Genomic DNA, 25,179 nt, shown 5'->3' with positions numbered 1-25,179 from the left:
GTGAAGCTCAAACCCAAGCCTCAGGAGAAGGAGAGAAGGCCGCATGTGGTGACCTCTAGGAGCGGGGTCACTTTGGCCCCACTGACCCACCAGGGTTTTCCCAACAGACCCAGCCCAGATCCTCAAACACATCCTCCTTCCTTCCCATATTCAGGGTCTGACAATGCGGATTCTGGGATTCTCCGCAGGTTCACGCATTCCCCACTAGTGTCCTACTGGTCACTAAGCATGGCTCCCATGACCAAAGGGTGACACACCATGAGAATCTTCTGGGACTCGAAGATGTTCTCTTCCAAGGAGCTGGGCGAAAAGCCCTGGGCTGCTGCCTGCATGTGACCTTGGGTCCTCACTGGGAGGCACAGTCTCCAGCTGGTACCCTGATGCGGCTTTTGCCCTGTGATTAGGAATTACAGCTGCTTTTTGTTTCACTGACCCCAAGTGAGTCTGCTGAGGGCAGTTCTGTTAGCAGGGTGAAGGGCGGCAAGCGAGGGTGTGAAGATCTAAAAGAAATGAGGGAACAAGCCCACAGACATCTGGGCATAGCCCTTCAACAGTGCATGCAAAGGTCCTGGGGTAGGTACCTGCTTGCCTAGGAAGAAGAGGAGAGGGAAGTACAAGATGAGTCAGAGAGTGGGGTGGAGGCAGGTCCTGGATGGCCGTGCAGGCCGTGGGCAGTGCTTTGGGTGGATAATAGCTTAAGGGCTTTGGGTGGAAAACTGACCTATTCTCTCTGTCTTAGTAGGATCACTCCAATGTCCTGTACAGCACGCAGCAGGAGTGGGAGAGCAGGACAAGGACGGAAGCCAGGAAACCAGGGAAGAGGTTATCCCAACAGTCCAGGCAATTGACACCGGCTTCAATCAGCCGCAGTGGTGGTAAGGACGAATTTTGGAAAACTGCATTAGCAGGATTTATGTCCAGGATAATTCCAAGATTTCTCGGCCCAGGCAAAGATTTGACCAGGAGGGGTTCTGGGGTAGTAGGGGGTGGTGGTGGGGGGCGGCAGGCAGATTCTGGTCTTGGGCATGCTGGGTTTGAGATTTTCATCAGTCATCTGAGTGGAGAAAGCCAGCTGGGCGTTCGTCCTGTGGACGTGGAGTGGGAGTGCACCAATGACTTTTAGTGGGACTGGAGGAGACACCGGCGCCACGTGGAGACAGGGGTTCTGGCCCTGAGCACTCATCTCCAGGCACAGGAACCAGGCTATCAGACTGCACAGCGAGGGTGGCCGAGAAGGACCAGTGGGGGTCGGAGGGGACTGGGATCTGCTCAGTGGTTGGGATATTAGGGCTGGAGCCAGGGAAGTTGGGGGAAAGGGGGCCCAGAAGCCCCGAGCCACAAGGACACGGCCGCATGTGTGTTTCAGAAGCGCTTCCTCCCTGAGTGGAATGTTTGTAACAAGCCACTGGTGAGTGGTTGGAGCAGCAAGGTCCGTGGGAGCCCCCATCAGAGAGAGGCAATTTCCTACCCCTCTTGGTTTTCCAGGTGTGTTAACACTGACAAGGGCTGAATTTTACAAAGTGGATTTTCAGCACCTGTCGAACAATCAGAGGATTCTCTCCTTCCTCTATGAAGTAAACGGAGTGGCGTGCTCACTGCTTAGAGGTGGGATGGCCTTATCTGGGGACATCCGTGTCTGAAGTGGCCGATGACTTTCCACCCTTTTCCTCCACTCAGGAGCAAGTTCAGTAACATGCCACGTATCTGTTCTTCAAATGTCTGAAAAAGGTCCAGCAAACACTTCTGTGTTTAGGGATAAATACTTGACCGTTTTTCAACCTCTACGATGATGTGTCTAGTCCTGTTTTCTAGACCTCCATTTGAACTTTTCTTTAAAAACACCTCTTCTGTTTGCATCATCAAGCTGGCATCAAGGCACTCTCTGTTCAGGGACCTCCGCCCAACCCCGCACCTCTCTCCAGGGCCCTCGTCTGCATCCCCTCCCGTCCCTCACTCTGGCCTCACCACTCACTGGCTCTCCCGCTGGCCTTTTCCACCTTCTAAGCCACCTCCAGCCCTGTTCCCTTTCTAATGCACTTGCTTTTGGTTTGCTCTTCGTTAATTCATCCCTTCTTTATCTGGCGTTTTTTAAATTGCTCTTCTCCTAGTTTCTTGGACCGAAAACTCAGTTCACATACGTGTGGTCGTTCCTGTTGTTCTAGTGAGTGCGGTCATCACCCCAACCTCCCTCTGAGCACCCCTTGGTTTTAATGGGTGCTGTTCTCACTTGCTTTCATTTTCTTTTTTTTTTCAAAGATTTTATTTATTTGTTTGACAAGAGAGATCACAAGTAGGCAGAGAGGCAGGCAGAGAGAGAGGAAGGGAAGCATGCTCCCAGCTGAGCAGAGAGCCCGATGCGGGGCTCCATCCCAGGACCCTGAGATCATGACCTGAGCCGAAGGCAGAGGCTTTAACCCCCTGAGCCACCCAGGCACCCACTTGCTTTCATTTTTAAAGAGTGTGTAATTTCCCTTCTGGTTTCCTTCATGACCCCCCAAATTATACAGATGAGTTTTTATTTGTGGTCTTAATCTCCAGGTAGAAATCTTTTTATTTTATTTTATTTTATTTTTTTATTTATTTGACAGAGAGAGATCACAAGTAGGCAGAGAGGCAGGCAGAGAGAGAGGAGGAAGCAGGCTCCCTGCGGAGCAGAGAGCCCGATGCGAGGCTCGATCCCAGGACCCTGAGATCATGACCCGAGCCGAAGGCAGCGGCCCAATCCACTGAGCCACCCAGGCGCCCCTAGAAATCTTTTTAAAGCTTAGCTCTTATTTCTGTTAAACTGCGTTGTGTTCCATGAAGGGACCACAGGTCGTGTGTACCTGCGTTTCTCTGTCAGCGTGTCCATGCACACACACCGTGAACAGACGGTAGACATTTGCCTTTGCAGTTTCTTAACGTTTTCCTTATGGTCAACAGATGGGCAGTTTTCGTGGCTATTCCGCGTATGCTAGAATATAAATCACGTGTTTGAACAATCCCAAATCTCCAAAGTAAAGTCAAGCTTTTTTATGGTTTTATTTGTTCATTTTTGGCTTCTTGACCTATTGCTTTAAATTAGAACAAAGAAGCTCTCTTTCCCAAAGATCCCTCGGGCGATGGACTGGTGGCTGGGGAATGAATGAGCCACAGGTCCCGCCTTGTCCCCCTGCTCCAAGCCACCCCAGGAGTGGCTCAAAGCCAGCACAGAGGACACTGGTGTCAACTCACCGTCTCCTTGGGGGTTATTTCTCCCAGTGGTGGGCCTTCCCTGTGTAAGTTCGGCTGCCACAGTTTGAGCCTGTGCCCCTGCCCACCAAATCCAGTTCCACGTTGCCTGGTGCCGGTAAACAAGGATAAGAACCGCACACCCATGACGCCTGGACACGGGTCCCGGGTGAAGACCATGACCTTCTCCATGCTGCCTACCTGCCCCCAGCTCCCGGAATAGCCTGTGGCCAGGACTGGCCTGTGGTCAACAGTCCCACAAGCCTCCCTGCTGGGTCCTGGATGAGTAATCCTTAGGAAAACATCGAAGGGACTGAGACATGTCGGTGCCAGGACCTTGTGGGTGGGTTCCTCTGGACCTCCCTCCTGGGCCCTTCTGGAGTGTTCTCCAGCCATTGGGGCAGGAAAACCAGTCCTCCTCCGCTGCTAGGCCTGCAGTTCCTGGGACAGTCTTTCCGCAGCAGCTCTGCTTCCGCACCCATTACACCAACCCCAAAGTGTCCTTGTGGTGGGGGTCCCACATCACAGATGACCACTGTTCTGGTTCCCCCGTCCCTCACTCCACAGCCAGCACTGTGCATCTCCCACACTGGCTCTCTTCCCCGGCCTCACCTCTGCTCTCCTAAAGGAGCCCTGTATTCAGGGCACCTCCTTGGCCAGCCCAACTGGGGGCTTCGCACACCCAGGGGAGGTTCAGGGTGGGAGGCTCACCTCCTTTGTGCTTTAACCAGGACCGAGGAGTGACTGGCAGACTTCTGGGCTATCCTAAGCACTTTAGAGCAAGCAGCATCTCCCCGTGCTGCCTGTCCCCAGGGACCAGCCACAAAGAACCCAAAGGCTTTACATCTACATCCAGGGCCCAGGCCCCTTGCCCGCCCCCAGCCTGGAAAACCCCTCCCTCCACAGTCCTCTGGGACCCCACCCCCTCCCTAGCAGATTGCCTCAGATGGCATCCTGGGGACCACACTCCCGCTGGGGCGTCCTCAGAGAACCCAGGGGCCCTGAGCACCTGCTCTGCTCCAGGGCAGAGCTATGAGCAAGGCATGCTGGGAGGCTCCTACGTAGTGAGGCCCGTGAATTTTAGGGGAGACCAGCCATAGACAAGAACAGAAGATGTTACTTTCAGGTAGTGGTGGGTGTTGCTAGGAAAACAGAGTAGTGGGACACTGAAACCATCTGGTCAGTAAGACAATGCCTCTTCAAGGTGATAGTTAAGGTGAACCAAGAACTAGGCAAGGGAGCCATCCAGTGGTGAACAGAAGTCCAACTAACACCTCAGCTCTCCTAAGAATCCATGGGGGGGGGGGGTTGGGCATGAGACCCAAGGAGGCCCCCTACGTGCTGTCCATGATTCATGGAGTCAGGCCTCCCCACGGCTACCACTGAGGCCACGGTCCAGGGGAGAGTTGAGGGGGCCAGAGGCTGCAGAACCCCAAGGTCAAGGGACACATTGTGGGGCTCATGGCTCTGCTCTCCCAGTGAAAGGGGGAGGGGCTCTTTCACCAACCTCCGTCTCAGCTTGGACATCATCTCCTTGGCCTGTCCAGGTAATCCTGCCCAAACTTACCTCTTCTGCACACAAATGGTGCGGTGGGGGAGGGAGGAGGAGCTCTTGCCAGGTCAGATCCACCTTCCCTTCCTGCCCCCTCCCACCTCCAGCTCTACCTTCAGCCCCAGATGGGGCCCAGTGACCTTTCCACTTAATTCAAATGGCTTCAGAGATCTTCAGTTCGCTGGCCAGCTGGGCTGGGACACCTCTCCGTCACCAGCATCTGGTGGGTGCCTACTGCATGCAGGGTAGGGCCCCGGCCAGACACGGAAAAGTCCATGAGTCCCAGGGGTAAAGCACCCTGAATGCCGGTAAGAGGAAACTGGCCTCCAGAGAGGGCAGCACGGCAAGTGGACAGGAAAGCAGGGGCTCACTCTCAGGCCCCCCCACTCAGTCCTGCCAGAGAGGCTGAACATTGGCAGGGCCTCCAGGGCATGGGGCAGACAGACAGCCTGTTTGCTGGGCCGTGGATATGTTTGGACTGCCTTCGCTGGCCAGGGTCACCTACCCTCCTCACCAGGACTTTAGACTGACATTCACATTAATATTCTCTACTGGGGGCTGGGACCCAGAAGAGGCCACGTAGAAGTGCCACGCCCCTAGGCCTGGGTGGCTGATTTTGGCACCTACCCAAGCAAATGAGACCCACACGGGCCAGCGAGGTGCGGCCTCCGGAAACACCAGGTACCTCTCGGTGCCAAGCGAATCCTAGCGCGGGGGCGCCCGCGCCACCAGAGTCAAGGCGCAGGCGTGTCCCCTTAGTGGGGTGGGGCCCCAGTCGGGAGCAGGAGCCGCTCCGGCATCCCCTCCGGATTTGCTGTTTGGGCGAAATACCGAGCTCCTCTGTCTCTCCGGCAGCGCAGCGGCGCCCGGTCGTCCCCTCCTCCCCCACGCGGGTGCGGGGCGCGCGCGGGGGGCCTCCTGGGGTGGGGGGCAGAAGGTCGCCACCTGGCAGGGAGCTCATCCGGCGGCGCAGACGCCCAGAGGCTCCGGGGAGGGACTTGGCCTGGGCTCCGGCCCTTGGCTCATCTGGGGAGGAGCCCGGAGGCTGCAGCTGGCGGCGGCCGGCCCCAGGCGGGCGGAGGTCCCGCGTCCCGCGGCCTGGCTGGAGAGGCCCACTAGACAGCGTCCCCCCGCGCTCCCCGTCCTACGGGAGCCGGCTCGCCGCGCCCGAGCCCTCCGGTCTTTGTCTCTTGGGTCTCTCCGTCTTCTCTCGGCCACCAAGGGAAGAAGGCGCCCTCTCCTTAGCGGGCCGGGAGCTGCAGAGGCAACGCGGGGCGCGGCCGAGGGGAGGAGAAAGGAGAGGGAGCAGAGTCGGCTCAGGCCTGGCGGTGACTCGCGGGGCTGCGTCTCCGCCAATCTGCGGGCGCTGACGCGGGGGGCGGCTCCGCGGCTCTCGGATATCTGCCGGCCGGGGCGCGGGGCGCCAAGAGGCTCGGCCGCGCGGGCACTGCGTTCCGGGGACGGCGGCTGCACCTGCCCGGGGACCTCCCCGGCCGTTCCGAGTGCCCCCCAGCCCCGTGCCCACCACCTCCTTGTCCCCGCGGCTCTGCGCCCTGCTCCCCCTCCAGGTCCCAGCCTCCGAACCACAGCGTGAGAGAAACGAGCCTTGCCCGAAGGAGCCGCCCCTTCTCCGCCTGGCCGCCCGGCGCCTGGCGTGGCCCACGGAGCCGCGGAGGGGACTGCACCGCGCCATCTCCACCGCCACCCACAGGCCGCCGCGCCCTGGCCTAGATGGGCCGCCGCCTCAGGCCAATGCGCGCCGGATGAGCGCAGAGACCCCAAGCCGGCCGCTGAGTGCGCGGGGCCTCACCCGGCTGCGCGCCCAGCTCGGAGGACCAGGGCCTCTGGGCCTGGCCGCTGAGGGCGCGGCCACTCGGGAGAGACGAGAGGGAACAGCGGGAGATGGCCCGGCGAGCGAGCTCTTTGGTGGTGGGCGCCCTACACGTGGTGTGGGCGGGGGGGCAACCCTGGAGCTGGTAGCTGTCCGACGCCAGATGGACCTTGACCTGTGCCTCGGCACTGCGATCGTGCCAAGCCGAGGCTAGCTGGGGCACGGGCGGAGCGCGCTCTGGGAGGGCGCCCGGAGTCCCAGGCCGCGCTCTCCGGCGCGGCCATGAAGATGATCCTGGTGCGCAGGTTCCGCGTGCTCATCCTGATGGTGTTCCTGCTGGCCTGCGCGCTGCACATCGTGCTGGACTTGCTGCCCAAACTGGAGCGGCGCACCGTGCGGCCCTCGGGGGAGCCCGGCTGTTCGTGCGCGCAACCCGCGGTCGAGGCGGCGGTGCCTGCCTGGGCCAAGGCGCAGGGCCGCCCCGGGGAGCCCCCGGCCGCCTCCTCCGCAGCCGGCGACGCGGGCTGGCCCAACAAACACACGTTGCGGATCCTGCAGGACTTTAGCTCCGATCCTTCCTCCAATCTCACATCCCACTCGCTGGAGAAACTGCCCGCGGCAGCCGAACACGCTGAAGGCGCCTTGCAGGGGCAGAATCCCGGCGGTCCCCGGCCCCGAGATTCCGCACACCGGCCGCTGCTCCGAGACCCCGGACCCCGTGGGTCGGCGCCGCCCCCTGGCCCCAGCGGGGACAACTCTCTCCTGGCCCGGCTGTTTGAACACCCACTCTACCAGGTGTCTGTTCCACCGCTAACGGAGGACGACGTCCTCTTCAATGTGAACAGCGACATCAGGTTCAACCCCAAGGCTGCCGCGGAGAATCCTGACTGGTGAGTGAGACCCCGGGCAGCTCAGGGTGGGTGCTGCCCTCAAGCAGCCCTCAACCTGTGCTCGCCTTCCCAGGAAATGGCCTTGCACATCCCAGGCCTCGTTTAAAGAGGCCCAGGGGCCCGGGAACCCCCAGGGGGCAGGAACCCCCCTGGCAGAGTGTTCAACCCCCACCCCAGCACCCCTCTCCAGCAAGGGAGGTTTGTGGGGCAGGAGAGCATGCTGCCTCTTGCTCGGGTAGTGCCTTTGTCTCCAGAATGACTGCCTTCTTGAGAAGGGCTGCTAGGTGGTTTGGGAGCTGCTCCCTGCGGAGTCCGGGGAGGGTCGGTGCTGACTCTGCAGGAGGGCAGGGTGGCCCGCGGGGTCCCTGTCCCTGGCTCCCGAAACTAAGTCAGGCAGTGCATGCACAAGCTGGCAAGGGAGTGAATGGGAGGGCCTGCCCCTAACCTTACCCTGGGGAGCTGCTGGCCGCCAAGCTTTCAGATGCTCGGGGACATTACTCTGGTGGACACGTTAGCAGAGTCTGCGGAAGCCTAATGAGCCTTGTAAGCCGGTGGCTGAGAACAAAATTAGCAGAGGGGCGTGCTGGCCCCAATGAGGCATAACAAAAGGGTTCTCCCAACCTGGGTGCCTAAAGAAGCCGCCCTTGGAACTCTGCCAGCTGTGTTGCGTGACATCTTCATAAAAGGGGAGAAGCATCCTCAGGAGCATCTCTTTAAACTGTCCTGGCTTAAACCCTCCCCCCCACCCCCCCACCCCCGGGCCCTCCTCAGCCACACAGACCAGCATGAGCCCATGCTGCAGCCCGGAGTGAAATATTAACTAGCAGCGAGGCCAGAACAAACACCTGCCTGCAGGTAGGTATCACCCGGGCCACGTGGGGGGAAGGCCGTCGCATAAAAATCCTTTCCACCCTGAAATTTGACCAGGCCCAGGCTTTTCTGTCTAAATACACCAAAGTGTTTGGTGGCCTCTGAGCTTTGTGTGCTGGCCAGGTTCAAGGAAATGCTCAGAAACTTGAGAATCGGAGCAGTGGCCCAGGCTCAGCGCTCCTCACAGGAGAGATAGAGCCCAGGACTGGGGGCCCAGGATGTGGCCCCTATGGGTGAGGACTTGGGGCCAGAAGGGTCTCATCTGCAGGTGGATTGGAGCTAAGACAAGTTCCACTTCCCGTCTGGCCCAGCAGCAAATAGGCTCTGTCTTCCCCCAGATGGGCCCGTTGCCTCCAGAGATAGGACAGGCCATGTGGGCGGCAAGTCCTGACTTTGGGTCTCAGCTGGAGCGAGTGCCTGCCTCTTTCCTCGCTCCCCACCCAAGACTGCTCTCATTAAAATCAAATTTAGCTTCTTGCATCATTTCTCCCCTTGGTTGTTGGAAGCAAAACAGAGCGCCCAGGGAAGGTTTCTGACGGGCGGGGTGTGTCTCCGGCGTGCACACGGTTCGTGGTCAAAGATGGCTCGCTCATCTGTCCCCAGGAAGAGCTGACAGCTTCTCACACCCCAAGCTGACGTCACACTTGTTGGGCTGTTTCGTGACCCCAGGGCAGACGCGGTAGGGCCTGGCACGGACGCTCTGGGCTCGGTCTTAATTTTAGTTATAGCTGTCTGGACGTCTCCTGACGGTAAGTGAGAATTACGGTTTAGATATGTTATTAGTTAGTAGAACAACAGCCGCAGAAAAAGTAGGGACGTTTGCAAGGTCCTGTTTGGGCAGAGACATCTGTGAGCACATCCACGTTTGTCTGGATCCACAGTTAGAACCTTGGCTTCGGAATGACTCTGTTCTTTCCCCGCTGATTCCGGGTCCTCTGCATGTTCTAGGCCACGTGAAGGCACTGAAAATGAAGACTTCTTGCCCACAGGGGAGGCAGCCGTGGACTCCTACCCCAACTGGCTCAAGTTCCACATCGGCATTAACCGGTATGAACTCTACTCCAGGCATAACCCAGCCATCGAAGCCCTCCTGCGTGACCTCGGTGCTCAGAAGATAACCAGTGTTGGTAGGTGCCCTCCCCGAGCTTCCCGAGGGCATCAGGGGTGCTGGGGGCTGACTGTCCTTTGCAGGGCAGCTGGGAAGCCATTGCACCTTGATGGAACGTTATCTCTGGAGTGACTGATACGGACAGCCTTCTACAGGGACGCGCCTGCAGGGCCTGGAAGGGAGGGGAGGGACACCCTCAATGCCGTCCGTGGTCCTGGGGCTACCGCTGCCCTCGCTAGGCTAGTGAGGGAGGGACAGGTGCCGCACAGCCCTTCCTGCTGCATTCTGCTTACCCAACCGAGGAGGGGCACTTTCTGGAGGACAGGTCTCCCCCTCAGGAGTGAAAAGGAGGTTCGTGCCCCTGAAGGCTGAGGCCACTCCCTCAGCACAGCAGGGAGACAGGGCAGAGCTCCGCCAGCTGCTCCTGCCACTTCCTGAGCACAGGCAGGGACCAGGGCTCAGCTCTGTCTCGGGCGGAGGCCCATTCACTTAGTAATTCAGAGGCCACATTGCTGAGCACTTTGAGATCTGCTGAACTGGACAGAAAAAAGTCATCCAATTACTGATTTCAGGGAAATGTGTCCCCAGTGGTTTCGGAGCGTGGAGGTTCGGTGCCATTGTTCCTGGGCCTGTAGGCGATTGCCTGTGAAGGTCCGCATTAGTCACCGGTGGCTCGGGAGGCAGTGAGGGGCGGGCTGAGGGCCTGGCGTGGAAAGAACAGTCCTGGGGGCTTTGCAGGGAGCTGGCCTGGGGACACACAGCCAGGAGTGGGGTGGAGGGAGGCCAGTCGGGGTAATGTGAGGGTAGGTCCCCTCCCCTCCCATGCTGTGGAGCAGGCAGTCAGACACCATCTCCTTTGTGTTCCTCTAAACAACACCGATGCCGCATGGGTCCCCGTGTCCCAGGGCTCCGTCCACTCTCTGAGACAGGGGAGTCCAGCTGGCAAGTGGGTTTTCCAGACGTCTCTCAGCACTATTTTTGGCTCTTTCTGCCCAGTACCGAGCTGTCTCTGGGGCACCTGCCTGGCTATGCGGCTTCTCTCTAGCGTGTGATCACCCCCTTTCGTGAAGGGGAGCGTGCAGGAACAAGCCGAGGTATCCTCTCTTAGCCAATGCCCAGGAGGGGTCTGAGCAGCTCCCCAGAGCCCAGCCATCCCTGGCCCTCCCTGTGTGAAGGCCAGCCTCCCTCCTGCCCTCCCTGCAGATGTCAGAGCCTTCCAGGGGTGCTGGGGAGCAGTCTGTGTGCACGACAGAGATTGTCCGGTGGACAGCCACGGCCGGGGTACCCCCTTCACTCCTGAGAGTAGACGGGGCCATTAGAGAAGTATCCAGGGACTTGACCGACTCGTTCACCCGTTCAGCAGCTTTCCTTGGACACCCCCTGCCCTTAAGACCCCCTTTCTGGGTCGTGGGTTGAGTGTGAATGAGCCTCAGTAAGATTAGGCCCTGCTGACCAGCGAGGCCTGGGCTGGGGGACAGGAAACCGAGACGTGGTAAGGAAGTCTAAATGCCTTGAACACGATTCACGTGGCTCTAGGAGGGGTATGGAGCCCCTTGTCTAAGAAAAGACGTCTGACCAGGGCTTAAACAGAGTGTAAGCATTTGTCATGCAAGGTGGCAGGGAGGGCTGGGCTTTCTGGGAAAACGAGAGCAATGTTTGAAAATTTAGAATGGCTTTTCAGGAAGTACAATGTTAAAAGATCCCGCTCCACGGCTGTCTGTGGCACCCCTCTCTGCCTCAGTTTCCCTATCTGTCAAGTGGGCTTGTGGCTGCTCGGGTACCTTGCATTTGTTCTGAAAAGATGGTGCCCGTGACCAAGCTTATAAATAGTAACTAGCTCTTTGCGCCCTGTTCTTGCCGGGTCCCCACTCAAGGGCAGGGTGTGGTGTGGACATGGGGCTGCGGGGATTCCCAAGCCTGGCCAAGTTCACCATAGTGCTCAGGGAACAAACAACCTCCAGCTGTTTGGGAGGTGGAAACAGCCCAAGGAGCATCCCTGCCAGTAGGTGCCGGTGTGCGGGCAGGGTGGAGGGTTTCAGGGGCGGACCAGGGCCTCCTTGACCACAGCAGCCTGTGTGGACGAGCCTGTGGAGGGCTTGACCCTGCTCTCCCTGCTGCTTCGGTGAGCTCCCCAGTGAGCTCCCTGGTGAGTTCGCGCTTGTGAAAAGGCCCTGGTCCACAGGGAGCAGCCGGGGAGGGGCCGGGCCTGGGCCGGGCTGCGGACATCCCTTCGCGATGCTCGCTTTCCAGGCTGTGTCTGCCTCCGTGTCCGGTCAGATGTTTGACCCAAGCTCCTGCTGGAGACAGCAGCCCCTGGTGGGCCCTTGGCTTAGCAGAGTCAGCCGGAAGAGTCCCAACTCACTCTTCCCGTTCAGAGCCACTGGATCCGCCGTGGCGAAGCCCGTGTGGCCTCTGGTACGGCAGCCGCTGCTGGCGGGTTTATTTATAGCCGGGCTCCTGGCTGCTCGGTAATGACCGTGCACTGCCTTTAAACAGGCTCGGGACGTTATCTACCTCTGTTCAGCCTGAGATCCGGCACGCGGCGCCTTTGGCTCCGGCCGGGGATCATTAAGTAGCTCTCATGCACAATTACAGGTGCAAAGGATAAATGACACAATTAACTGCTCTGTAGCAGGGATTGCTGAAAAAGGCAAAAGAAGTCACACTGACGGGGAGAGGGCTCGGACGGCCTCTGGCTGAGAGAGGCCACCGTTGTTCCCCCAGGGTTGGGACACAGCTGTGGCAGGGCCTGAACAAAGGAGCTGCGCTCCCCAAGACCCAAGTCCTGGGCGCTCACCCATCTAGCTAGCATCCAGGACTGACGGTCACGAGCTCCCGGGGACAGAGGCTGCGGCTGGGGCAGCCCAGGGCAGGCAGCTGCCTGAGGGCCCAGGGGGCCGCCCGGTCTAACTGGTCAGAGGCCGACTCCTCAGGAAGGCAGTTCCAGCCCAGAGCACTCACAGTCCCCCTCCCACCCTGGGTGGTGGCCGTGGGTCCCAGTCTCCAGGTCCTGGCTCTCCGCTGGGGGTGGGGCAGGGGGGTGGCGATAACTGAAAATGCTCAGTTTGCCAGAGGCACTAGGTCCTCTGGAAGGAAGGACGCAGACCACCCCAGACCGACCCGAGGGAAGACTGCAGGCGAGGCAGGCAGAAGGAGCCCCTCCTCAGTTTTCTCTCCAGCCATCTAGTCCAAGATCAAGAACAAAAGCCCAGTCAAGGGCCCCGGGCACCTGCTTTCTCCATCTCCAGCAGACAACAGCTGGGCTCCAAAGCGTGTGTTCCCATGGTGTTCCTTCTAGTTCCAGGGAGGGTGCTGGATGCCTGCTGGGGCAGTGTTGTCTTTTCTCCGTTAAGTCAGTTTAATTATCATGATAAAAGTGAGCAGTCTCCAAGAGTATGGCCACACAGCAGTCTTGGGGGGGCAAGGGGGGGCAGTGCAGTTACTGCTCCAGCATCCTGGGCGCACATGTGAGGGACTGACGTCTGTTGGAGGCCTGACAAGGTCTCACAGCAAGCCGAGCAGGAGGACCCCAGCCCTCAGAATCTCCTCCAGTCCCTGGCTCATAGCAGCACCCTCAAGGCCAGCCCCGGGATGTCCCCTGATGATGCACAGATGGACACACACCGTGCTGCTCTCTGAGGGCCCACGTCCCTCGATGCCCAGGGGCAGGAGAAGGGGCTCTGCATGGTGCCCAGGGCTCTAGAATACTGTGGTGTGGGGAAGCGTCTGGGGTGGGCAAGGAAGACCACGGCTGACGTAAGGTCTCCTGGCATCACGTCCTCAGATCTGAGCCATCCTGGGCCTTGACACAAGGCAGGGCTGGGAAAAAATTCGGACCACTTGCCTGGCCATGATCCCTGAGGACAGGCATGGCTCACACTTCTCAGAGGAGGTGACAGAAGCCCCCACGGGTGGCCTGGCAGTGCCTTACACGTGGGCGTGTTCGCGTGGGCCACCCGTCTCTTGAGCAGATTTCTTTCCTTTAAAAGTCAGGAAGTGGCTCACCAAAACATGGGTTGGGGGTTCCTGCTAGAAACGGGGAGCCTGGTGGTGCTGACCCTGGCTTCCACGGGAAACCAGTTGCTGAGTGACCCAAGTGACTTGTCCCTGCCAGCACCGAGGTGTGAGACGCGGAATGAGCTAAGGACAGAGCCCAGCGTCCCGTGTCTCCCAGCGCTCACACTTCCTTGGTGTGGTGCCATCGAGTTCCCCAGCCAGGATGGCACCCCTTTTCCTTTCGGGTCTGTCTCTCTCCTCCTGGAGCTGCTCTTGGGGCTTGGTTTACTCGACCCTTCCTCGGAGGACCCTAAGAAATGCAGTTCCCATTCTGGGTCTTCTGAGGGGAGCTGTGTTCTGGGGAAAGACAGCAAACCCCCCAGTGTCCAGGTGTCTTAGTGCTCATGGCATACAAATATGCAAACATTAGCATATTTGTTCTGTTAGTGTGTGTGAGTGTGTGTAACACTGGTGTGTGTCATTAATAATCAGTAGTCCGTGCCAACTGACACCATATATGAACGCGTAGCTGGCGGATATGGCTCTGGAGGGACAGCAGGAAAGACAGAGTTGACGTCTGTCATCTGGATGGTGGGACGCGCCTGCAGGAGGCAAGCAGGGGAGGGGATACTGTATACAATAGGCACCCCCCGTGGGGCTTGAGGGAGCCAGACCCCCAGTTAGGTGTCCCTCGTGGGTGCTAGTGATTTGAGGACAGTGAGGCCCAGATTTGGGTGGGGCCGTGGAGATGGAGAGAAGGTGGCCGATGGGGCTTGTTTGGGGTGGGCGTCTTCTGGGGACGTGGCCACTGGAGGCTTTAGCCCATCCATGAGCCCACAGTGGGCTCACTGTTCATTCAGGTGCCCCCCAGGGCGGAGGTTGGCCAGGTTTCGACAGGCCTCTGTCCCCTGAGAAACATGGAGACCCAACCAGGTGAGGGGACGTCCACTGGCTCTCGCACGGGGACCCTGCTGTACACTTGGCTTCTCCCTGAAGTTGGCCTCTGCTCCCACGGCCTCTCTCCCCTACACGGGTGCAGGCCAGATTTCTCAAGTCTGGCTTCAGGAAGAAACCCCAAACTCATACCTTCCTTCTCAAGGGCTGGTTAGTGTCCAGGCTCTGCCACCGGGGCCCTTGGCCCTGACCCCCTCCCCAGGCCCATTGGTGACAGCAGAGCCAGGACACTCACCCCAAGCACAGACCTATGGGGGCATCTGCCTTCCACCCATCCCAGAGGAACACTTGGCCTTCACCATGACTGCTGGCCGTTTGCATGTGGGTTTTGCCCGTACCTGATTTTCAAGTGGAATTCCAGATGTCTCCCAGCTGCCGACCCCAGCTTGGCAGAGTGAATAGTGACCCCGGGTGGGAAGGCACATGTCCCCAGGCAAGAGAAAGGTGGTATCCAGGGCAGCTAGCAAAAGCCTGGCCTTTCCAGACTCCTTAGTCACCTGTAGATGCTAAGGCCCATTAATTTCTAGTTACTTGCTTGGTCCGTGGAGAGGAACTGGTAATGCAGCAGAAAACACAGGTCAGCAGGGCACTGAGATCTGCTTCCAGAACAAGAATGACTCAACCAACCAGATTTGCATAATAATTTATTATTCAAGAAAACCAGGATTGCAGGCCCTGGAGAGAGCTGACGTGCAACCCCAGTTATTAAATGGAAATGGGGACATCGAATGGGGCTTAATCAGGCCACTAATTTTCTTAATGATCGCTTCTGTTTTCATCTTATTAAAAAACGTAATAAATGTTCATTGTTGAGATTTAGAAAGCACAGATAAGGGGAAAAAGGAAATTAGAACCCTCTGTGGTTCTGCCCGTGGGGGGCGAGCGCTGGGCTGGGGCTTCTTACCTGGGCGTCCAGATTTTCCCACGCACTTACATACACACCTTCCAGAAAAGGCAGCTCACACAGCACACACGCTTCCTAAGCTGCTCTGCTTAATAATAAGATAATGGGCAGTTTGCCACATCGTTCGAGAGTCTCTGGGACCGTTACGAGGGCTACGTAGCATTCCCTCCGTGGGATTCCCCGTTTATTGTGCTTCTGCCCCCCAGGGCTGCGCGTTTTTACCTTATTTCCAGTGTTCTCGAGCGAAGTGGAATTTGTCGGGGGGGAAGGTTGGTTTCTGAGGCTGCAAGAGCCTCCCACAGACCCAAGTCACACACTGGTCTGGGGCAACGGTGCCCTCAGCTACACCTGCTGGACCCCGAGACCAGGGCGCGTCTGAGGCAGCCAGGCTGTCCCGGCCACAGACGTTGCAGAGGAAGGAATGAGCAAGTGGCTGGGTCGGGAGCCCAGGAGTGGGGCTGGGCCTTGGCCCTCCCAGAGGCCATGAGAGCCACCCAAGATGCTCAGGGATCTCAGGACGCCTGGTCCTCCTTCGCAGTCCCCTGACAGTCTTGAACAGGCCATGGGCCCTGCCCCATGCCCCATTCTAGATGCTTCACAAACATTACCCGCTTGCTGGCGGTAGCAGCCGCTCGAGGTAAATGTGATTGTCTCCGCACCCCAACTCCGCCTGCTCGTGCTGCATATGGTCGACCTGTAGAACTGACAGATCGAGTCATGCATTATCCTTACGTGTCTTGACATTGACCATGGCGCCATGAAGGGGGCTGGGCAGGCATCCCCCCTTGTGGCTCCCCCAGCATGGTGCCCCTCACTCATCGCTACTCGCCTGGCCTCGATCTTCACCTCCATGCACGCTCCTCCCCATCCGTCACTGCTCCGGCTGGAGTCCCAGAGTCCACCTAGGTTCCCCTCTTCCCTCCACACCCCACACCTACTCCCACATGGTTCCTTGGACCCCCTGGTATTTCTTTAATTTTTCCATTTTCCCCATCTCTGCCATCCAAGCCAACGGTGTCCCCTCTGGCTGCCTTAGCCTCCTTCCCCCAGCTTCCACCTTCCATCCTTACAGCCAGCCGCCTCTGTGGCAGGGGACGGCATGGGCCTGGTTCCTGGCCATTCTGCTGCCCAGCGCCGACCACCCCCTCCCTGTGGGAAGGACCCACTTCCTTCCTACCCACTGGGCCGGGTGCACCTCACAAGCTTCCTCCAGGCTGTGAGTGCGCCTGGCTCTCTCCTTCAAATCCTATGTGTTCGGGTCAGCCTCTCTCCTTGCTGAGAGCTGTGTGTCACCTACCCAGAAAGGCCTTTCCGAGGGCCCCTCAGGCCTGCTGCCCTCTTGCACGGAAGTCTGAGGTCATCTCCATGTTTACACTTTACAGTCTGTCCTGCCACACGGGCGCAGGCTCTGGTGGGGATACCTTGCCTGTCCCTTGTTTCTCTGGCAACAGCGGCATAGCTGGTGTCTGGCGTGGAGGCAACAGGCTGTGTGGCCCATTTCCCACAGTCTGGGGCCCTCACCACATGGAGGTGCAGCCGGCGAGCCAGCTCGGCTCCTGAGGGGGCCACAGGCCAGGCCCAGCCTCTCACCCCACAGCTCATGGAAACCCTTGAGTGTGCTCCTTCCTTCAGCTCCATCAGCATAAAGGAGAGCCACAGTCTGGGGAAGAGCAGGCATTTTTGGGACTTCTTTAGCCTTGAGCTGGTATGGCAGGTGAGAAGCCACCATGATGCTTCTGGAGATGCCCACCCCCCACAGCATCCATGTGGAGCCCCCTGTGATGAGCGGGGTCTTCGGTCTCTTCAGACTAACCTCGCTCAGGCTTCCCGTAGAACCCCAGAAACTCAGACTGGGCAAGCAGTGGTGTGGTGGGGGGGCAGGTGGGTGAGTAGGTCATGCAGGTGTCTGGGCGGGGGAGGCGCTGCTGGCGGGCGCGTGTACTTGGCCACCCTTCCCGGAAGCCGCCCTCTGGCTGTGGCTCAGACCGTCTGAGAGATTCTGCCTCAGCACCTGATGTCAGGTGGGAGTGTGTATCCGCATCGTTGCAGGAAACCCCAAACTTCCCAGGCAGCATGGGGGCCCTCAGCCACACCCAGAGGCCCAGGTGGGGCCGTGGGACCAGAGTGGGAGCTGGTCTCACTTGCCCACACGCAGCAAGTGACCCCGTGTCTCTTTCCCTCTCCCTTGCAGCCATGAAGTCGGGGGGCACGCAGCTCAAACTCATCATGACATTCCAGAATTATGGGCAGGCGCTGTTCAAACCCATGAAGTAAGTGCTGGGGACCAGTTGGGACAGGGGTGCCAGGTGCCGAGATGGGTCTGTGCTAGAGGGAGAGGCACCAGGTTTCTGGCGGAAAATGCAGCGCTTCCTCCCAGAGGTGTTGTGGGCTGAACTGTGGGGGACTGCTCTGGGCTCAGGGATCAGGCGACTTTATAAAAGTCTCGCCGATAGGTATTTTAAGTTGTAGGCCATATGGTCTGTGTCTCAGCTCCTTGGGTCTGCTATCCGAGCCCAGAAGCAGCCAAACAATGGCTATCTGTCAGTAAGGATTTTTTTAATAAAACTAGCAGGAGCTGGATTGACCACCGCCCCCCCCACAACTGTAGTTTCCTGTTGCATAAAATCAAGACCATGCTACCAAAATAATGAAGGCCTCAGTGGCACATGAAAATCTGTTCCTGGTGGAGAAGGGGTATTTGAAAGCCAGGCCACCCCAAGAAAATTCACGAGGAGCATCCATTTTTTTTTTTAAGATTTTATTTATTTATTTGACGGAGAGGTTACAAGTAGGCAGAGAGAGAGAGAGAGAGGGAGGAGGGAGGGAGAAGCAGGCTCCCTGCTGAGCAGAGAGCCTGATGCGGGGCTCGATCCCAGGACCCTGAGATGATGACCTGAGCCGAAGGCAGAGGCTTAACCCACTGAGCCACCCAGGCATCCAGCAACCATGTTCTTGATGACCGTCCTGATGATGCCGGGGCTTGGGTATCCCATTGGGGCCCAGGTTGCTCCGCCATCTCCTGGGAGCCCCAACAAAGCCATCTGTGCGCTGGCTAGAGGGAGTTCATTGTATTTAAAGTGTGGGTTGCACCCTCAAGTGCCCACAAGGACCATGCAAGTTGTGTGAGCCTGCTGGCGGGCGGGGGGGGGGGGGGGCAATCTGCCAGGCACGGACTGCACCGGAAGGGGCAGCTGCCTGTGTGCACCAGATCTTGGCCATCTGTCCTGATATGCAATTTTCAGGATACGCTCTCTTTTCATAATAATGGCTCTCTTTTTCTGCTTAACTTTCAAATTTTAAAAATGGTGGTAACTAAGTGAGAAGCATTCTAAATGCCTTGGAGGTCACACAGAATAAAACTGCTAGTTGGTAACTTGTGACCAAAGGTATGATCTTGGGTCCAGGGTGTTTCTGGGACTCTTGCTCACTTTCCTTGGGACGGACGTCCTGCCAGGGTCTTCCCTGAGGATCCTGTCTGGGATTGGTGCTGCCTGGAGTCTGGAGCAGGTGGGGCTGAGAACATCATTCACACAGGCAAGAGGAAGGACGGCAGGACAGGTTGGAAGCCCAGGACTGCGGGGATCTGGGGCAGATGCCCCACGCCAGGGTGTGGTGTAGACACCCCTGCTGCTGTCAGGGGTCCGTGAGCACAGGCACTTCCTTCTCCTTGTCTATGCAGAAAGGGAGGTTCCCATCTCCTCCAGGAGAATTGGTAGAGAAAAGGGAGCTGTGATGGGCTTGGTGGTCTTAGGAAGACGGCTGGATGCAGGAGTGTGGTCAACCAGCCCTCCTCAGGAGGGATGATTGGGGTGGGGTCCACACAACTGGAGGGTATGCAACCTAGGGCTGGGTGTGGGTTCCTCGTGGAACATATTGGAAGGAAACGAGGTCTGGGACCGGCGCGGGTTCTTCGTGAAACTTTCCAGCTTCCTTGGGCTTCTTCATGGTTTTGGCCCCACTGTTGAGGGGAGACCGGTGGGAGGTTGTGGCCTCTCACAGGGGAGCTGAGGCAGAAGGGCTGCTTCCGGGTTGCTTGATGCTCACATCCCCCCGTGGGATGACCTGTGTGGGCTACCAGTACCAGGGAGAGAGCAGCAGGGACAGTGTTCACGGGTGGTGGCAGCAGTTTCCAACAGGCCCCGCAGAGGCCGGTGCACCCCGTGTCTTCACGACTGGCCTAGGTTCTTGTTGTAAGCTTCTTGTGGAACAGGTGTGCTTTCTAGGGCTGAGGGCATGTGAGTGTGTCTTCTGCTCAGCATGTGTTACACGGGGTCTCCCAGCCCCGTGACGACTCTAACCAGGGCCTCCCCACTCTTCTAGGCCTTTCTGTGGCCCTCACTCTCAAAGTTTCTCTGGCGTGCATGTGCCACGGGTGTGGTGAGCACTGATGGAGGGAGTGGCCGTGCCCCCTTTGCTGCCACAGAGCCCCACAGAGGCTGCTGCAGCTCCAACAACATGGGTCAGATCCAGAGGGTCTGTGTGGATGAACATGTGCCAGAGGATCTGAATACGACGAGCATGTTTTACTAAACACACAGACCCCCCACACCCACACGGGGCCAGAATTAGCAGGAAATACTCAGTGGGCCTTAGGGCTGAAAGGTCATGCTAAAGTAGCTGCCAGGGACGGGCCTCTCTCTCTCCCCTTCTAGAACATCCACCAGCTGAAAACCTGGTATTAAACAGCTTAATATATCTCCTCGATGGCAAGGTGGTTGTTTTCTGCTGTGTGAGTGATGGGAAAATTACCCAGGATGGAAAGGCTAATTTTTGCTTCTGTGCCTTCATTTGGTGAGTCAGGGATCTGCTGTGTTCAGGAGGAAAAGGGAAAGCGTTCACCTTGTCTGGTGCTTTGCCTCCAGAGGTTATCCCTGGAAATGGGAACCGGGGCCCCCAGGATATCAGACCCTGGTCCTGGGAACCTGGGTTAGCCAGCTGGCACCTGAATGCAGCCTCGTGTGTCCTTGTAAGAGGGGAGAAGGGAGGTGGTGATGGAACCACCCCGATAAAGTTCCGTACACAGTCGGGTGACGGGCTGATTTGTCCCAACAGCCGCAGCTGGCCAGCTCCTGCTTCAGCCTGTGAGTGGGGCCGAGTCTGTCCCTTAGAGTAGATAGTCAATGGCCAGAGCATTCCAGGGACAACAGTTACATGCAAAGGGCCTGGGGCACCAACACAGGCTCCCTCAAGTTCTGCCGACTCTTATCACAGTGGACAGATGGTGAGAAGTGGGACTTGGGTGGCAGAAGGTGGGGGGGAATCGCGATCCTGGGTGCGTTGGGGTCCCGTGGGGTGCCCTCAGGGTGAGCGGGAGTGACGTGAGCCGCGTTGTTCCTGGTGATCAGGGAGGAGACACTGGTGGGTCGTGCTTGTGGACGTGCCCTGGATGGGATCGCCTTAGGCAGGAGGTCCCGGGGGTTGGGGGTGACCCAAGCAGCCACATTAGGTCCTCATCTGGGGAGGGTGTTGGTGGGGAGCCCTGGTGAGCAGGGGGCCCGGCACACGGGAGCCATGGCCACCTGCCGTGTGCAGCAGCACGGACACACGTGTTTCCCGCTGAGGGTGCTCGCCCGGACACCTGCAGGGAGCTCCTCCCGGGCGTTCCCTTCTCTCTGCTTCTGTCCTGCCGGGTTTGGTGGGCAGTGTTGTTCCCTGATACACACAAAGTTTAGGTGTGGCCCTCCTCTGTCTGGGCCTCAGTTTCCTATCTGCAGGGATCTCAGGGGGCCCCTAGCTCTGCCTAAGATGCCTGAAACAGCTGTGTGACAGCTCTCTGTGCCCTGAGCAGTCCCCCAGGGGCCCCTCCCCCAGAGTCCGGCCTGACAGTTGGCTGTCGCTTCTGTTCTGGCTCTACATTTGCCTGGTCTCAGTCCCCGTGCTTGCCATGTGGCACCACTGACCGGGCCAGCGTTTAGCCCCCCACCCCTCCCGGGACTGCACGCCTCCTTCCCTCTCTGTCAGCCCGGAGGTGTGGCAGTGGCGGCAGCAGCAGCAGCGGGGGCGGGGGGGATGGACCACCGGTCCTCGCTGCTCCCCGAGGCATCTCCCCTGAGCTGCCTCCCCCGCCGCGCTGCTCCGAGGGGGCTGTGGGCGCACCTGCTTCCGGCCAGCCTAGAGAGGCCATGCAGGGCAGGCCGACCCCTCTCCACCAGCTGTTCTCCTCAGGCGTCAGTGGAAAGAATGGGGCCCAGCCCACACCCCACGCAGCCTCCCACATCAGAGCCTTTCTGGGCGCCATGGGGCTGATTCAGGCCCGTGGACCCGATTGCACAGCCTGAACCAGGCCTCCCGCTTGCAGGCTGAGACCTCTCTGACTGGCTGGGATCTGGGGGGGACGGGGACACTTCGCAGGCTGTCATGAAGGTGGAGGGAGTGACTCCGCACACACAGCTTAGCTCATAGTAGGAACTGGATACGGTTGGCTTTGCCTCCCCCGCAGGCTTCAGTAAAAAGCTGCCAATTTCCTCTATTTTTAACCAAGCCCAAGCTTTCTGTTTTCCCACAACTTAAAGAACACTGAGATGTTAATAGTGACCAGGGAACTGGGCGGGGGTGGGGAGCATGCTTGTAAAGAAGGAAGGGAGGGGTTCTGCTGTGTTGAGGACGAACTTGGATGTGAAAGTCACAGCTGTGGGGAGCCAGGACCTTTCTGGGGCCTGGGGGACTGTTCCTGCAGTCAGACCTCCAAGCCTGCACACAGCCTCCCCAAGTCCCCAGGGGAGCCGGGCACCCGACTGGCTCCGGGCCCCTGGGGCAGTCCCAGTACCCGGAGCTGGAGCCGTGTCTGACCTTCTGCGGGGGCGGGGTCCCTGAAGAAAGAACCCAGCACCGGCCATTTCTACCTGTGTGATTCTGCACCTGCCCTTTCCCCTTTGCTGACCTCAGACTTCCTTGCCATTAAAATGGGGACAGGGATGGGAGCCTAGGGGGACTCGCATGCTACTTACTGGATTCCGCCTCTCTTTGGCTTCTGGGAAAACAGAGGCACCTTCTCCCCAAATGTTCTGCGTCAGTTCCTCAAAGTCTCAGTCAGAAATGTCGCGGGGATGGCATGACCAGATCTGAGGAAACGGACCGGATTTCATAACCGGTCCAAGGTTGCTAAATCCCGGGTCCTTCCTGCTGCTTCGGGGCTGCCAGAGCTTCCGTATCAGACCCTGTGCTTCTGCGGCAGGTTGCTGCGAATGCAGGGGCCTGAAGCCACATGAACGGTCCTCCTGCAGGCTTGGAGGTCACAGATCTCAACGGGATCTGCCAGCTGTGTTCCTTCCGGAGGCTCTGGGAGACTGTGTGTTTCATTGCAGAGGAAGGCAGACAGCCTCTTGAAGCTGGAGGAGGGAGGAAACAGAGTGTCCCTAGAGCCTCTCTTCGAAGCCACCGCTGTGGCCTCTTCAGCCATTAGACCTCCCCTGCTTCCTTCTTATAGATGACATCACCCCACCCCCACCCAGACGGTACAGGATCGTCTCCCCATCTCTAGATCCTGGATGTAACTCCATCTGCCCTTTAAGGAAATTCAGACCAGAGATTTCCTGGGAGAGTCCAACATAGTAGTCATTCTCACTTAAGTATAAAAATGCATAATCAGGTTTATGGTGCTTCCTTCCCAGCAAAGGGACAGAGTTTGGGTGTGGTCAGCTCTGGAGACGGGGAGAGAAGGAACGTGGAAGTGTGGGAGGCCCCCAAAACTGGCCCTGAGCAGCCCCTTGCCAGGTTTAGCAGGCCCGGCGTAGGGTGCTGAGTACCCCTGGGGGCTGTCTCCACTGCCTGCTTTCTCGTGGCCTGTGGGGCCCAGTGCACTCGTCTGCCCGGGTGGAGGTGTGAGGTTTGGGGAACTTCCTAGAGAGCATGACCGAAACCTTCCCGGGATCCAGGCCTCCTGAATTCACCAGGCTCTGCCTGTCTTTCCGCCCTGACCCTCCATCGCTGCTGCCAAGGCTTTTCCCTGAAACCGTGCACTTGGCTGTGGTTTGTGCCTGATTCCTCAGCCGCTGTTTTCCGAGGAAAGTGTACACTTTTCCATTTCCCCACTGCTCAGGCCTGCCCAAGGCTGGGGAGGGGCTCACTCTGACCGCAGCAGCTGTCGGGGTGGGGGGGTGGCTCCCAGGTTCTGACTGATCCGTGTGTGGGGGCAGTGACCCCCAGGAGGGTGACCAGACTGGGAGGCTCCTCCTGCCCCTGGGCCCACTGGAGAGGCTGCCACCCGCCCCCCCACCCGGCCCTCTCAGTCCGCAGGAAAGGACGGCGACTTGCTGGCTCTGTTCTCCCAGGTACCCAGTGTTCTAGGAAACGCTCGTCCTCAGCCCAGTCTCCCCACCCCTCGCCAGGGCAGGCACACGCTCTGGGTGCCCAGCCAACCCCGTGGTGTCTGATAGCATCTTCTTTTTTTTTTTTTTTAAAGATTTTATTTATTTATTTGACAGAGAGAGATCACAAGTAGGCAGAGAGGCAGGCAGAGAGAGGAAGGGAAGCAGGCTCCCTGCTGAGCAGAGAGCCCAATGCGGGACTCGATCCCAGGACCCTGAGATCATGACCTGAGCCGAAGGCAGCGGCTTAACCCACTGAGCCACCCAGGTGCCCCTGATAGCATCTTCTTTCCACATTTCCATGCCCCATACCCCAGGAAGAAGCCCAGTGCCCCAGGCAGGCCCTGCACCGAGGCCGGCTTCCTCCATGACACCTGGAGGAAGGAGAGGCTGCCCGGTAACTGGGTCCAGCTGAGTGCAGTCTCCCGCCCCGTGCCGCGAGCTCAGTACTTTTCCAAAGGGTTTTCCCTAAAAGGCCCATCGGCCACAGCCCCTTCAGCTCTCCAGCACCGCCCGGGATGTGGCAGGAAGCGGGCGGACCTCGCCACCAAGGGCACAATGTCCCATCTCCTCCCGGTCCACACTCCGCACAGATGCCCCCATGCTGTCCCCTGCTCTGTGGCCCAGGCCTGAGAAGAGTCCCCGGGCCCCCTGCCCCCAGTTCTCAGACCCCCCGAGTTCTCCTCTCTGGCTGGTCAGGGCTCCCTGCAGGAGTCCTGCTGATGGCCTGTGTCTCGACACCCGACCATGCAGGTAGCAACCAGCTGGGTAGACCCCGCGTGCCTCCCTCTGTCACCGGGGGTGGAGAGCTGGCGGATTTCCACTCCCCTTGTTGATCTGGGCACAGACGCTCAGCAAGAAGACCTCGTCCTCCCCGAGCGCCTCACCTGCCAGTCCCGGGCCTCTTCTGGCCATTGTTCCTACTTCAAGCTCCCCATGTGTGGGAGTCCTGACCACTGTGAGGACAGGAGCAGGGTCCACTGACCACGCCCAGAGCACGGAACCCCCTCCCAGGCTGGGGAAGCTGAGGGTCGGGGCCGAGCACAGTCCCTCAGCACCCCTAGTGGCCTTGGGGAGCTGGGTCCGCATGGTGCTGACCTAGCCCTTCACTCCGGCCCACAGGCCCCATGTCTGCAACAAGCAAGCGGGGAGGCACAGGCTGGAGCCGACCCTCCCCTTCAGGTGTCTCCTGAGTTCCCTGCTCCATCCTTACCGGCACTGGTTAAGCGGGGCCCCTTCCCAAGTTGCTCACAGCCTGAAGGAGCCTTAGAGCTGCTCACAGGCGTGTCACACATCTGGAGACGTGCCGAGAGAACACAGAGGCCCCGGGAGCACCTCGGAGCCTCCAGGAGGGGAGACGAGCACAGACAAAGAGCACTTCATCTCCACTTCTCCACCCTTCCAGGTCGTTCTGGGGAGGGGCATTGGGAAGCCAAGCGGAGGCCTGTGTGTGGCCTCGGGGTGGGGGACAGAGCTGCTCCTGGTATGAACAGCTTGGGCGCAGAGGTCGCTGGAAAGCCCTCAGGTGGGAGTCGTGAGGGAACCAGGAACTGTTCTG

The 25,179-nt window shown here is 58.9% G+C and overlaps 1 protein-coding gene across 1 annotated transcript in view; it reads left to right on the top strand.

Annotated features, from left to right (window-relative positions):
• The first annotated feature begins 6,859 nt into the window (after window positions 1-6,859).
• FAM20C (FAM20C golgi associated secretory pathway kinase) overlaps window positions 6,860-25,179 on the top strand; it is a 33,877-nt gene continuing 15,557 nt past the window's right edge. The window contains exons 1-3 of the mRNA XM_045993759.1: window positions 6,860-7,483; window positions 9,302-9,480; window positions 17,507-17,585. Coding sequence (XP_045849715.1) covers window positions 6,876-7,483; window positions 9,302-9,480; window positions 17,507-17,585 — 866 coding nt within the window. The 5' untranslated portion in view covers window positions 6,860-6,875. The remainder of the gene's footprint in view (window positions 7,484-9,301; window positions 9,481-17,506; window positions 17,586-25,179) is intronic.

Source organism: Meles meles, chromosome 21 (assembly GCF_922984935.1).
Source record: "Meles meles chromosome 21, mMelMel3.1 paternal haplotype, whole genome shotgun sequence".
Classification (NCBI taxonomy): domain Eukaryota; kingdom Metazoa; phylum Chordata; class Mammalia; order Carnivora; family Mustelidae; genus Meles; species Meles meles.
Note: the sequence above shows the minus strand (reverse complement) of the source record. Positions and strands in the feature narration are given on the sequence as shown.